The sequence below is a fragment of a genome, unplaced genomic scaffold (genome assembly GCF_019419815.1).
Source record: "Pyrus x bretschneideri cultivar Hongxiangsu unplaced genomic scaffold, Pyrus_bretschneideri_v1 Contig1, whole genome shotgun sequence".
Lineage (NCBI taxonomy): Eukaryota > Viridiplantae > Streptophyta > Magnoliopsida > Rosales > Rosaceae > Pyrus > Pyrus x bretschneideri.
Window position 1 is genome coordinate 9,418,641 of NW_025999390.1, and position 14,577 is coordinate 9,433,217.

At 36.8% G+C, this 14,577-nt stretch overlaps 2 protein-coding genes across 3 annotated transcripts; both read right to left on the reverse strand.

Moving 5' to 3' along the window:
* Positions 1-960: 960 nt before the first annotated feature.
* LOC103949094 (bHLH transcription factor RHL1) lies at positions 961-4,746 on the reverse strand. Its single transcript, XM_009360190.3, has 7 exons — positions 4,154-4,746; positions 3,941-4,042; positions 3,695-3,850; positions 3,509-3,574; positions 2,468-2,533; positions 2,212-2,280; positions 961-1,733 (listed from the first exon to the last, which is right to left on the reverse strand). Exons 1-7 carry the CDS (start codon positions 4,700-4,702, stop codon positions 1,332-1,334), a joined length of 1,410 nt encoding a protein of 469 aa, XP_009358465.2. The 5' UTR covers positions 4,703-4,746; the 3' UTR covers positions 961-1,331.
* Positions 4,747-10,114: 5,368 nt separating this feature from the next.
* On the reverse strand, positions 10,115-13,655 carry LOC103949095 (NADP-dependent glyceraldehyde-3-phosphate dehydrogenase). 2 transcript variants are annotated; one of them, XM_048584398.1, is made up of 10 exons: positions 13,427-13,655; positions 12,962-13,155; positions 12,526-12,654; positions 12,113-12,232; positions 11,688-11,824; positions 11,446-11,601; positions 10,964-11,342; positions 10,767-10,883; positions 10,491-10,599; positions 10,115-10,381 (listed from the first exon to the last, which is right to left on the reverse strand). In XM_048584398.1, exons 1-10 carry the CDS (start codon positions 13,569-13,571, stop codon positions 10,368-10,370), a joined length of 1,500 nt encoding a protein of 499 aa, XP_048440355.1. In that variant the 5' UTR covers positions 13,572-13,655; the 3' UTR covers positions 10,115-10,367. The 2 variants fall into 2 exon arrangements, with proteins under 2 accessions (XP_048440355.1, XP_009358466.1); XM_009360191.3 differs by having other exon boundaries at positions 10,115-10,599; positions 13,427-13,654.
* Positions 13,656-14,577: the final 922 nt, after the last annotated feature.

A 14,577-nucleotide genomic window follows, 5' to 3' on the forward strand; every position in this document is an offset into this window, starting at 1 on the left:
ATCTGACTTCTATTTTTGTAGGAGGCATCGTACGAATTACTGGTATACACCACTTGCCAAGTTTTTCTCTAAATTGTCGTACACATTCATATCATACACAAAAGTGTCTAGGGTTACCAAGTGAAGTGATTATACATCAATCAATCATCCCAGTTCTTGTATTACTTAATAAATAATTAGTCTTTATCTCGTTAAAAGGAAGAAAAATATAAAGATATTTTTAGTTGACCTATAATCTAATCCACGTTGCAATAGTATTTTATTGTCTTTACTGCAATAGCCCCACACACAAAACTAAACTAAAAGACCTTTAACAAACAAAAACAAAACCCTAAAAAGAAAAAGTCATCAAAGCTTAGCCTAGCAGCTGCCTACTCCTTTTAGATAAATACAACTCTCTAATATTCTGTCATCATTATCAAGCCCTAATCATTCCTTTTTCTTCTTCTTTTATTTTATTTATTTATTTTTAATTTTTTTTTTCTGTCAAGAAACCCCAAATCATGCGTAAACAGCACATAGTTATGTTTTTTCGCATTAGTATGTCCAAAATGAGTAATGATATTTATACTATATTTTTATATCATATTAGATGATATTTAATGTGAACAATCACATCATTTGAATTAATCAGATTTTTAAGTTGAATTCATTATTTAATAAACTAATAATTAAAAAAAACTAATTAATTCAAATGACGATTGTGGTATACGAAAAGTTTTTCTTATTCTTTTCCTTGTGTTTTGTAAATTTTGCAAATAATGTGGCTATCCACATCAGATGTCACCTAAGATAGTATAAAAATATTGTATAAAAACATGGTATGAATATCATTACTCGTTCAAAAGTTATGGCCATCAAATTTTGATAATTTATATCTTTATGTATAGATCAAATAATTAAAATTTTCAAAATATAGAATATCTGGAAACATACTAGAAATTCACGAAACACAGGAGGGGATGGCAAGGCAAATTGCAATAGAAATTTATAATTTTCTTCAGGAAACTTTAAAAAAAAAAAAAAAAAAAACAACAACAACAGAAAGATTAAATATTTTTTTTAGGATAAACAAACGAAAGACTAAATTAAAAACCTCTTTTAGAAGGAAAAGGGTTTATAGGGATCGGGTGGTTCTCGTGGTGTGCTTGAGATAGCTTTTAGCCAAAGTCTACGCAAATACGGCGTCGTTGGAAAAGCACCACCCCAGATGCCTTATTTTCGTAGACTTTGGACGGCCTCGGAGCCCACGTCACTGTGTGTTCATTTATCGCTAAAAAGTAAAGACCAAAGCCAAAAGGTCAGTCGACGATCGACGGCGGCGCCCTCAGTCAGGGCTTGGAAACGGAGGTGGCGTCTTTGACGGAACCCTCAACCCCGCCGTTACCCATGGTGGCTGACTGGACGGTCAGCACCGACATGCTGGGTGAAGATGGCCCGTCGCCACCGTTGGACGGGATGACCGGGTTGTTGTTGCTGTTCTGGAGGAGGGGGTTCCTGGAGTGACACGTGGCGGTGGAGATGGCGGTGGCCAAGGAAATCGGCATGAGGCAGAGTCCTTTTCCCTGGAGGTACTGCATGGCGGAGCCCATGTCTTCCTCCATGAGCTTCGCGACCTGGTGTTCCGTCACCGTCATGCTGTTGTCGTTAGATGATGACGCCGTTTGGTTGCCGTTTGAGCTCCGTCCGCGGGTCCCGCCGTTGGCACTGGCTTGGATACAGTCACCGCCACCCTACATCGACGACCAAAAATTAAAATCATTATTTAGTTTGTTTTTAAGGGTGTGAAAAGGAAAGGACAAAAGCTAAAAGAGAAAAGAGGAATCTGAGAAAGTGGGCACGCGTGCTGCTTTTGTTTTTGTCGTTTTGTATTATATGATGGAGAATTTTGGGGTTTGGCCGGGTACACTGGTTGGTGTAGGGTAGGTGAAATGTGGTGGTTTGGTTTTTGTTCCACAAAAAAAATTCCGGAAGGAAAAATTTCCTCGTCTTTTTCTCAATTTTTTTTTTTTTATGGTGGTCTTGGTGGGTTTCTGCTTGGCCAAAACAAGTATTTGGTCCGAGCAGGTTGAGAATGTTCTATGCGTTAGTACCTAAGTTAATAACGCAATGTCATATGTTTAAACTTTCTTATATAGTAACGGTGCGTTTTTAATTTGGAATATATCATAAAAGCCTATTTATGGGCGGGTTTATTGTGAAATAATTTACCTCAGAGGACATATCAGCAACAAGGGGAGCAACAGCAGCTGCACCGCCCAACCTGCTCATGCTCAGAACCTACATATTGTGCGGTGCCCAAAAAAGCACAATGCCAGTCAGTAAACACATATAACAAATTAATTACTTAATTATCGTATCCAGATTCTAATATAGCAAACAATGTCAAACCAGCAGGGAATCTTTCTTTTTTGTTTAATTAATCTTAAAATATAATAAACATTAATCTAAAAGATGTGAGGAGTACCTTGACTTGGAGCTGGAGGAATTTAACATAATCGATTATCTCATCCAGCATTGAAGCTTTGTCCGTCTGTCATTCCAAAACCCACATCCAATTCATTAAATTATTGGATCCCACCCCATAAGTATATGGTTAAGTTAGAATAATATAATCATGGGAACTGGTTTCCACGTACCTTACACACTCAATACGTTTATTTTTTACTATTAAATCGCATAAATAAATAAAAGTAAATGAATGGAAGTAAACAAGAGTGTTCAGTGTGAAAATCGTTTCCTAATAATCCTTAGATTAAATCTAATTTTCTTACAAAAAAAAATGTTTTAAACTATACAAGGAGGAAGACTGAAACTTAAAGTGCAAGGATATCCACTCCCTCCCTTGGCCAACAGTCCTAACTTGCATCTACTTAATCATTAGTTTAGATTAAAAATATTATTAATACTAATAATTTTCTTGGGTCAATACTAAATAATACAAGAATGCAAGTCTAACTAACTAGTAACCTTTTTTTTCTTAAAAAAAAATAAAAAAAAAAAAAAAAAACTAACTAGTAACGTTTCGAATACTCCATTATTAGCCTAACCAATCGGCATTTGGGTCGTGCTGGAGTACGGCTCGGGACCAACTTCCCCTTTTTCTCCTTTCTTTTTGCGCACGGAAGGATTGGTTACCATTTTTTTCTAAATACAAAAAATAATACTAAAGATTATTAATTAGGAATCATTAACGTACTTATTTCTTATTTGTAATACATCTTTTGGTATAAAGAAATTTACCTACGCTCCCTATTTAACCACAACGATATTCTAAGCTAATAAATGCACTATAATCCGTTTTTACTCTTTTATTATATAATAGTTTGATCTGCTGAAATAGTTATTATTATTATTATTATTATTTTTATCTTAGCCATTTTAATTTTCATATCGTTACATAACATTAAAGAAAAATTGTTTAATGATGACAAATAAATTACGTTGTTTAATCTCGATTAACAGACTATAATATTCATTGGTTAATTAATTAATTAAATTAAATTACCTTGTTGGCGTTGGGAACCAGCTCCTGCAGAGCCTTCATTCTCTCTGCAATTCTCTCTCTCCGTAACTGCAACACCATTTCAGTCAGAAATCAGAGTAACTGACGAAAAGAAACAAACAAAGAATTGCAGCCGTTTCTGTTTGGTTGCGCAGATAACAACAACAACTAAAATTGACTGAGACGCACTCTTTCGGCTATGCTGTGCGGGTCAGTGGCTTGACCTCTTCTCGCCCTGACTCTGGGCTTGGGTTGGGCCGGCGCAGCCCCAGCAGACCCACCTGCCGGAGCTTGGTTCATCGCCGCCCCTGCACCTCCGTAGTTCTGCGCCAGCAGCTGACCTCCCTGTGCATAATTAACAATCCCAATTAGAACAAATCGTGATTAATTAATTAATTAATTAATAATTAAATAAAATTAAGAGCAAGGGCATGCCTGAGGGTGGTGAAAATTGGGAGACTGAGAATTTGCAGCTCCATGCAGTGATCCGCCGAAGCCATTGAACAGGGATTGAACAGAAGAAGCCCCATCGCCTCCCTGTAAAATAACCGTATTTACATTTATGCCGCCATTGTAAATTTATACTTATGCAATCGGTTACTTCAGACTGAGAGCGAGAGAGGGAGAGAGAGAAAGAGTGAGACTCACCCCCGTATTTGGGGATTTGAAGGAGGAGACGTCGCCGACGTCGCTGTTGGACCGGTCAAAGTCTCCGTTGTTCCGCAAGGACAAGCCCATGGGAGAGAAGCCGGAGTCAGCGGCGCCTGATCTGGACATCATGAGCTGGTGCTGGAGCATCATGGCGGCAGCAGCGGCGGCAGATGCGGAGGCGGACTTGTTAGCGCCGGAACCGGCGCTGATCTGCTGGCTGCGAAACTTGGATGAGAGGGTGGCGGAGTCGTCGTAGGAGAAGACGACATTGTCAGGGTTGGAGGAGGGCGGAGGCGGGGCGTCGTCGGCGGCGGAGGCCCAGGAGGGGCCGAGGGTGGAGAGCATTTGCTCGAGGAAGTCGTCGTGGGTGGCGGAGTCGAAGTGGGACGCGGAGGGGTTCGGAGTTTGTGGATGCATCTGGGAGCTATGAGAGTGAGATTGTTGTTGTTGGAGGTGGTGGTGATCTTGGAGGGAGAGTTGAGAGGCGGAAGCTGAGGCGTTCAATAGAGAGTTCATTTCTTGCATTTCTCTGCTACAAGGCTGCATATATATACACACACACACAACCAATAAGTATATATATATATATATAGTATATAGACAGATGATTAGATGGAGACTAATCAAATTTGGGGAGGATTAATTAATTAGATAAGGGGGTTATGGAGTGGAATTATTGGAGGAGGACGGAGGAGGAGGGAAAGGTGAAAGCGTTTGGGAATGGCGGTTTTTTTGTGGAGGGGAGGGGGAGCGAGAGAAAATAAATAGGGAAAAACAGATAGGAGAAGAGTGAGTGTGGGTGGGGCCCACTCTCTCACCCGTCACAGGCGTTTAGCATTTTGGTCAGACAGACGACGACAGTAGAGAGTAGAGTATACCTGAGAGTACCACATCCACATCAATAGTGTGCTGTATGCGCGTCGCCTTCTTGTTTTTCCGTTTTTATGTGTTTTTTTTTGTTTCCCTGCTCAACCAAAAAGGATTTTTATTAGGGTAGTATGTTCGTTTCTTTTCGTTGAATTTTTATAAATGAGAGTGTTAGTTGATTAAATTATTAGTTATTAAGAAAATGAATATTAGAAGAAATCAAACTTTAACATGCACATGCATAATTGCTTTTTGCAGCTGCTGTCAAGAGTTACCTACCACTTAAATTTGAATCTTCAATGAATAGTAACCATAAAAAACGACTGAATTGACTAGTTATGTGATCAATAATCAATGTGTTTAGTGTTCATGAGAGGTAGAACTTGCTACTAAAAACCAGCTCAAAACGCGTGTTAGGAATGGTGCTTAAAAACTATTAAGTCGCTCCAAGATACATTGTTTTTCATGGACAATTAAATCCTAACACAAAATAATCAAAGTTGGGTAAAAGAATCGCACAAATTGTCCAAAACATGCAAATCAAACCAAGCTCGATGATTTGATTCACTTAATTCTTTACAAGGGAAAAGTAATTAAACCAAACCTAAGCCAATCACTAAATGAATTGGTTTGTTTCCGCTCGTCTTTACACTACTTGTTTAGGGCCTAAACCGAACTAAATTGAACTCTGAAAAACATTAGTCCAATTACGACACGGGGTCTAAAATCAGCAAAACACTAAAACCAAGCCGCGCCTATCCTTGGTTGTAACTTAAATGTATTATTATGCATTTTATTGTAATTTAATTTTGATAGTGCTAGTTGCACTCATATACTGCTTGTTTCTCTGACTTATCCAACCCATCTCTATCGCAATGTTTTTCTCTTATTTCGGCGACATGGTTTCCGGGGTGGGCTCGTAATAAAGTAGGAAGTAACCATTTTTCTCTGGGCTTGCCATTCATGTCAAAGTTTCAAACATATGAAAGAAAGAAAATTTAATTCATAACTCATAGAAGAAAAAACAATCATGAATCATAAAAATATGATTGGTTTTTTAATTTTATTTTTTTAATATGTTTTGTGACTGTATGGTTAGTTAATTGGAATGAAGAAAGTCGTAAACATGGGAGAAACTGAATAAAATGAGATCAATTACTCTCCTAATCATTTTAAAATCTATTTTTTGTTTTTTTTTTCCCCCAAATGATAGAAACTTTGATTAAATTCAAATTGAAACGTTTACATCAGATGTCAGAGTATTGAACAACCACTCTAGTTTAAACTCATTACAACTATGAAGGCCACCTTCCTTAAACATAAAAGATGCTACTAGATGCGCTGATGTATTACGAACACATGGAGCAAAACAAAATTCTACTAAAATATATTAAAAAATAAATTTTTTTTTTTGTCAAAACAATTAAAATATATTTAATTAATTCTTCTCAATAAATTGTAAACGCACGAAAAAGCAGTAATTGAAATGATTGGAATACTTATTTATTACCAATCACATAATAACACCAAAAATCATAATATTTTCAATACTCATCCCATTCCAAGTAATAAACATTTAAGAAAAATGCTAAAGAGACTTTCTTAAATTGAGATTATTCATGAACTCTCTTATACCTCACAGTTGAACGTTAATTCTCGTGCCAACATTGTAAAACATTATGCAAAAAAACATAAGATGTCAAAGAATCTATGAAAAGCTCTACTTTTGAAAGAGCCTTCTTTCTCATTTCTCAAACATCTAATACCATTTTTTTAGATATGAAAGTACAACTACATGCGCTTGCATTATTCCTCTCTTTTCATATCTTCATCCCCATTAAAATATGAACAAAAACATAACTATATAATTTCCCATACGACTTATTCAAGATTTACATCCCAATTTTTTATGTTAGGGCCTCAATGTGCAAAGATTACCATATGGTTACATGCATTTTTAATTAGGGTTTTGGAATTTCAACCCCTAAAATGCTCAAGCTTTGTTTCCTAAAAGCACGACCAGTGGGATTATATTCTTGTTGTGTTAAAATTCAGCAGCGTTGTGATTGTTTTGGCCTTTCATTTGGGATGCAATCTAAGCTGGAATTCCAAGCCATATTCATTGCATGCAAATATCGAATATTATTAGGTTAAAAAATTTAAATTCTCATTCATTTTTAATAGATTTGTTAGTTTGTTAACTTTAGATAGTAATTTCCGCACTCTATTTTTCTCTACATACAATAAACAATTCTTATTGTATCAGACCAAAGTCTCGCGAACTAATCTTTTACAACACTTCTTCCATCAATTAGATGCTTTTATTCGTATAATAAAGCATCTCGGCCAATGGCTGATCCAAGATTTGAACATTGGGGGGTCCCAATGTTAAAGATCTTAAATTTTTTTAATAGATTGCAAAATTATTCACCGAGTATTTCGTTGAAAACTTAGTGGGCTTGTTGTTGCCAGCCAAACCATGTTGCTCACACATCAACGACATATGTCGAAGCAATCTGATGAGTGATATCGAGAGAACTTGTCGAGTGCTCTCGACGCAACCTGCTGCTGAGATATGTCTAGCAAGCATTACATCAAACACTTGGTGGGCACAAAAGGGACCCATTTCAAACATTCGAATGTCCTCAAAAAACCTTCATATGTATATTTTCCAAACTCCTGATGATCTTGGAAGCACCTTGGTCCCAATATACACCCGTCACTAATCTCGGCATACCTATTACTTCGTATTCGCACTTCGATGTTTATGAAGTTTATTTATTTCTACAACTGATATGAATCGTTGTTTTGAAATGATCGTATCACAGATGGAGGTGATCATCAATGACTGATTCAGATTTTACGTATAAAGCCATATGACAGTTCATGCACACAAGGATCTCATTAAACCATATCCTGCTTCTAATTAATTGATTAACTAAACAAGGATAAAGTTGTATATTCATTAATAACAACCCTCTTGCCCATTGTTTGAGCTGCGAAGTATGAATATATATTTTTTAATCAAACCGAAATCTGAGTCCTGATCAGCATTAATTTTAGTGATTAATCAGCAGAAAATGTTTTTAAATACGGATTAGCATATATGTGATCTCCTACTTCACCTTAATTAACGACATTATTTGAAATCCGGAGATACTTCAGAAATTCGAATGGGTTTGAATTTGATTAATTAGTAAAATGCTCCCAAAAGATGTAGGTATATGTCCTTGTCTTGTACCAATCACATCCCCACTTTTGTAGGCTCTTTAGTCTTTACACCTCATATACTGCTATACATGTTACATATTATATGTTAAGGCAAATCCCTAAACCAAATCAGTAAACATGATTATTATGTTTGTTTAGTAAAGAGTTAGGTCACTTGATGAGTGTTATAAGAACACGAACTTATATGTTCCCATATTGTTTGTATATGTGTTTCACTGCTATAGGAACATGAGCCCTTATGGGAAGTGATTCTCATTTTTTTTTTTATTTATAAAAATGGGGATTAGTTGTTAGACTCGCACCGCATCGAATTTAACGATCCGAACCATCTACTTTTCAAGTTGCACCTTATAAATCATTCTTACAAAATATTAACCAAATTCGAAATATTTGAGGCATCTAATTAAGTTCAAAGAAATTGACGAACACTTTGTTCTCTAAGAAACATTGAAATTTCATTGTGATAATTTAATGGGCAAACAGTTTTGGATTGAATTGAATTTTTGTAAAGGTGATTTATGAATTGATACTTACAAAATAGATACCGTACCTAAGGGTATCCACTTTAAACACTTTGAGCCAACTAATAATCACTATGCCTAACTTAATAATTACGTTGGCAACTTGTTTGGAGATGTTTCTATAAAAAAACGCTTATTCTAAAAGTGCTTTTTGTAATAGACATGTAGGAACTAATAGGTGCTTATCTAAAATGTGCTTTTACGACTCATAAATGCTTTAACTTTTCATGATAAACACAATCAAAAACACTTTTAACTGTTGTAAAACACTTTTAATCCTTTTAAAAAGCAGTATAAAAAAACACCCGCAAAGATATTTCAGGAAAAAGAAAAACTCAGCATCTAATTAAATCTTCATTTTTTGAGACAATATAAAACCGTGTTTCTTTTCCAAAATCCTACACATGCTAAAAATATATTCCAACCCCACAAAAGCTGAATTTTAAGCCAACTTTGATCTGCCAGACATAAGAATTTGATTTGGCATCTAAAATTTCAACTGCAATCACATCCTCATCTTTTATTTTTTTAATTTTTTTTGGAACTGTACACGAATTATGCAGCATTGGCTGGATTCAGATCAGTTTTCAAATCATGCATTTATGGATTTATGGCTTGAATATTGTTTAGCATCAAAGTCAACTCTACCAAGTTCTGCTTAAAATATTTCTCAGAAACTTTTGGGGATGTCTGATAAGTCTAATTAAAGAACAAGAACATGTCTAGACAATTTTATTTGGGGAACCTAAACCAGCATATTCCACTCCAATATTCTTAGCTACCCAATTCACGCAGACGTTGATTAGACTAGTTGGTCAAGACAGATTAAAATATCGCTTTGTTAAACCGAAAGAAATTTTTGTAGAAAAAACCATATAAGCAATAGGCATGCGTTTCATCTTTTGGTTAATTAGTCACCAAAAACTCTAAGCATGCATTTCACTAACCAATGTCCATGGACCTAAGTGCATTTTGCGTCCACATTACGTAACCCTATAGTTATTAATTAGTGAAAATGACAGAGATAAGACTATGATTAGGTAATTATCTTTATTGCATGTAAGACGTCGTGAAGCTGAAGGATAAGACTCAAAAAGCACCTTAAGAAAAATACGGCAAGTCCCAAGCAATTACAAAATCACTGCTCATCAATAAGACGCTTGGAACTCAGTTGCTTAAGAACGTTTACGCCCAAAGTTTTGTGTTTAGTTTCCTTCCATGGCTAGTCCAAAAGTGTGTTAAAGGTTTGAGATCATCACATAAGAAGGCCCAAACTAAGGTGTTATAAGCCTTAAATCAGGCCCAAGACATCAAGGATCAATGCACTGCTCTGCTAATATATGTAATGAAATGCTTATATAAACTGAGTTACAAATAAGTACAGTAATACAAGTCCCTCAGTTCTTATTCACCAAGTTTCAATTCATCAGCTGACATAGCTAATTAACTCGTACAGAAGAGAAGCCTAAAATTCTTGCAAGAGCTTAAAACATTGTATAATAATCGCGTGATGCAGCCTTTCGATAACGGTAAATTCCCATTATTCTCTTTTTTTTCTTTCTCTACTCCATTTCTCCGACGATGACACATTTTTAGAGCCTGCATCCTACATATTCCACTTACACAAGCATTTTACTAAATCCGCTACTACAACAACATTAAGTAGCTTCGATTACTATATTATCATTCGATTCGTTATTAACATGGTCACTAACCCATGGTGTAAGAAGGGGTTGGCAAGTTGATTACAGTGGTCTTGATCTTGGTCATCATGTTGATGCTGTTGGTGATTCCTTGGGACCCGATTCCACTGTCCTTTATGCCCTGTCAAAGAAGTCATTCATAAAATTTTCAACAGGATGGTCTTGGAATGAGATTCTAGCTGTCGATAAAGGAGAATTAAAGGACAAAATAAACAATTGTGCAGAAGGAGAAGAAAGAGTGCGGAAATCATTTCCCAGACTAATTTTCCAGACTTTTGAAGGGTTTACCTGGAACGGAAAATGATCTGGTCCACGAGCAGGTGCGGAGTTTATTTGAACAGTTCCCGTCTCCATTGCATCACCGATCAAAATGGCCTTGTTGATGTCCTTTGTGAACACACAGCCCTGCATTTTTACATACGGGTCAATATTTTATGAGGTGAAGCAAGCATGAAATGGTGGATTCTGAAGAAAATAAACGTTACCTGGAGTCCGAAGTTACTGGCGTTGCAATGGTGGATCCCTTCTTCCACCGTAGTAATCCTAATAACGGGCAAAACTGGACCGAATGGCTCTTCCCATGCAATTCTCATGTCCGGCCTGACATTATCTAACAACAAGGGCCAGATAAGGTTGCCGTCTCTCTTGTACTCTTGGCAAAATGTTGCTCCTTTCTGTTTTGCATCCACAACCAAACCTTCAATAAAATTCGCAGATGATTCTGAAACAACGGGAGTGATGTCGCTGTTATCCTCTGGTGGACCAACAGTTAATTTCGCCACTCGTGCATTCACTTTCGCGACCAGGGCATCCGCAACGGATTCCATCACCAAGACAACCTTAACGGCAGTACATCTTTGACCGCTGTTACAAATGTGCGTTGTCAAGCGAGCATGAAAAAATATTGTTAGTCAAGTGTTATGGATTGCAGCAGAAAGAGTGAGACTAACACAATTAATTTCTTCACCTGTACGAAAAGCCTCCCTTTATTATGTTTGCCGCAACCAAATCTAGGTCGGCATCTTCAAGCACAATGCATGCATCTTTTCCCCCCAACTCCATCTGAAGAGGGATCATGCCTGCCTTTTTCGAAATTGCAATGCCGGTGTCACCACCAGTGAAGCTGAGAAACCGGGATTCATCAATGAGTAACGATAGATAAGGAAAGGGAGCCTATTGTAGTATCGAAGAAATACAATCTGGGATTACCTAATGCAGTTCACTCCAGGATGCATGGTAAGGAAGTCGCCGATCTCAGATCCTTTCCCAGTGACACAGCTAATAAGGCCCTTGGGAAATCCAGCCAAGTGGAAGCAATGCACCATATGAAGGCAAGAAACAGCACCCTACAAGGAAACACATACAATTTAGTCTTCCGCAGACTTAAAGAGATCATCAAACATAAATCTTTTATCAAGTGTTTTTGAAAGATTTTTGTAATGCGGTTCTGTCATTCAAAATACATTGTTGCACGAATTTACGCAGTGGCACTGATTTACTGAGAAGTTGAAATCAGGTCGGTAAAAAGGAAGTGCGGAATCAAACAGCGGGGGAATTACTGAGTCTCAAACACAATGTCTTACTATCTAGTAAGAACTGCTGGACCAGTGTATAATTTTGAAGATTGGTAATACCTGAGTTGGGGGCTTGAGCACAAGGGCGTTTCCAGCGATCAGCGCAGGAGCAATTTTTGAGACAGCAAGGTTGACAGGATAGTTAAATGGTGGAATGGCTAGAACCACACCGAGTGGAATCTGCAATCATATTGCAGTTGCATTCAATCAGACTTCTCACAAGTAAGGATAATCGTAATGGAATCAACGTAATCACGAAAGTAAATGCTGTAATATTGAAAAGAAGCAAGGTATTACATTTGTCTGGTAACTTAGAGTTGGTAGAATTTATGACAAACATGACCAAAGAAATTTAAAGAAAGTATTGGCAACTGCTGAGAATGAAATCAGATAACAGAAATATGATTGCGAAAACTCATCAGTCGAGTAGAAAGGTAAACTAAAACTAAAAAGCACTCGAAAAATAATGATACCTTGGAAGTTAAGCAATATTTTGTTCTGTCATTTCCCGGGAAACTATCAGACACCAAGAACTTCCCCTCTCCGAGAATCCTAACCCCTTCTTCGGCACAGTAAGACACCAAATCTCCAGACCTCACAACCTTCACAAAAGCCAAAATTTCCATGTCAATTTCTAATTCGAATAAATTACACTGTTCATAGGAATCAAACATGAACATATAACAAAAATGATTTTTCACAAGTAAGCTCTTGATAACGTTACACTTCAAGGAAAAAAATCTTCAAACTCGATGATTTAGAAAAACAACTTGCTGACTTATTAACGAAGTCATCTAAGAAATTTCGCAACTAAAAACAAATCAAAGCACGACAAGCGTTTTTGTATAAACTTATAGTTGTCAGTGTGTTTTTTTAATTTAGTAAGAAGATAGTGAACAGGTTATAGACCTCTGTGATAGCATCTTTAGCAGGTTTAGCAATTTCTTTGACCAGTGACTCTCCAATTGGAGCTTTGTGTTCTTTGAGGATAGCAGCAGCCCTGTGAAGGAGCTCGGCCCGCTTCCAAAGCGGGGTCTTAGCCCACGCCTTCTGCGCTATTTTCGCCGTCTCCATAACCTTGTTCACCTCTTCCTGTGTACAAGCTGCCACAGCCAAACGAAGGATAGTCGTTAAATAGCTGTAAAAAATGAAAAACATAACAAAAAACAGAGCAACCATTCGAATTGAAAGGACAATGATTTTAACACTCCTCGTTTAACATCACACTCGCGCATAAACAGAGAAAATTGTAAAATATTCAATTTGCAGCGCACATAAAATGGTAAAATATTCGGTTTGAAGCGCAGATAACTAAAATTAAAGCGCGAAAAAACCACTACCCAATTGAAAACCATGAAAGAAGATGATCATTACCTTGAACCTTGTAGTGAACCTTTCTTGTGGTAGGGTTGATAATGGGAACAAGTTTACCAGAAGATGATTTCTTCCACTCCCCATCACCATAATACTTGTATGCTTCTCCATCAAGAATCTCTGCAAACAATCCACTCCCAGCCATCACTCTTTTCTCAAAAATTCAAACACCAATTCTCCCAAAAAACCCAGAATCCCAACACGATTTCTTCCTCCAAGCTATAAAAAAAACTTGAGAGAATCTAACAAGACCACTCTGTTTTTATGAAAAGATGAGGAGTGAGAAGTGAGTGTGTGGTAATACGGAGTTCGGTGTTTTTATGGGTTGTGGTTTGGTGGGGTTTTATACAAGGGGAAGGTGTGCCACGCTTTGTCCTGTGAGTTGGGAGACAGTTTGGTTAGGTGGTTTTTTTATTAAGTTTGACACGGTAAGCTATTTACTGCTCTGCAATTTGTGGTTGTCTTTCTTCTATGGCGGGCGGCTCTCTGTTTTTTTGTTGCAGACAGTAAAAACTATACTCGAATATTCGAAAATTAGTTAGCTTTGTGCTGTCCTCGGCTTTTAATTTTTGTAGTCTTTTTTGGGCCATATATATATATATATATATATATATATTTTTTTTTTTTTTCTATCTGAATTATTTGTACTAATATTGGTTGGTATACATACATGCTATTTTTTCACCTGGAGGATCCTCTCCGGATTTTCTTTGCGAGGATCAAGAGAATTCTCAAATTTTCTTTGTGAGGATCACAAGAATTCTCAAATCGTATCCGTTCATCGAATATCGTATGGTCAGTTTTCGCATGTACTATTTATATTTAATTTAAAATAAAAGTATTTAAAATGATTTTTGATTGCACGATATTCGATGAACGGACACAATTTGAGGGATCCTCATTCATTTTTTCACTCCCTTACCTTGAATAATTAAACCTTTTAAATTTTTTTTATTGCCACGTGGCATAAATTTGGCGGTCATGCCAACAAATAAGTGGGAGCTACACTTGCCACATCATTAATTAACTGTTAAATTGATGAATTTTCTAACAGATGCACGATATTCCAATGTTTAGAGTTGCTGTTGAACCCAAATTTAACAATGCAAATTATAATTTACCCATAAATTTATTATCTACCTATTTTGAAC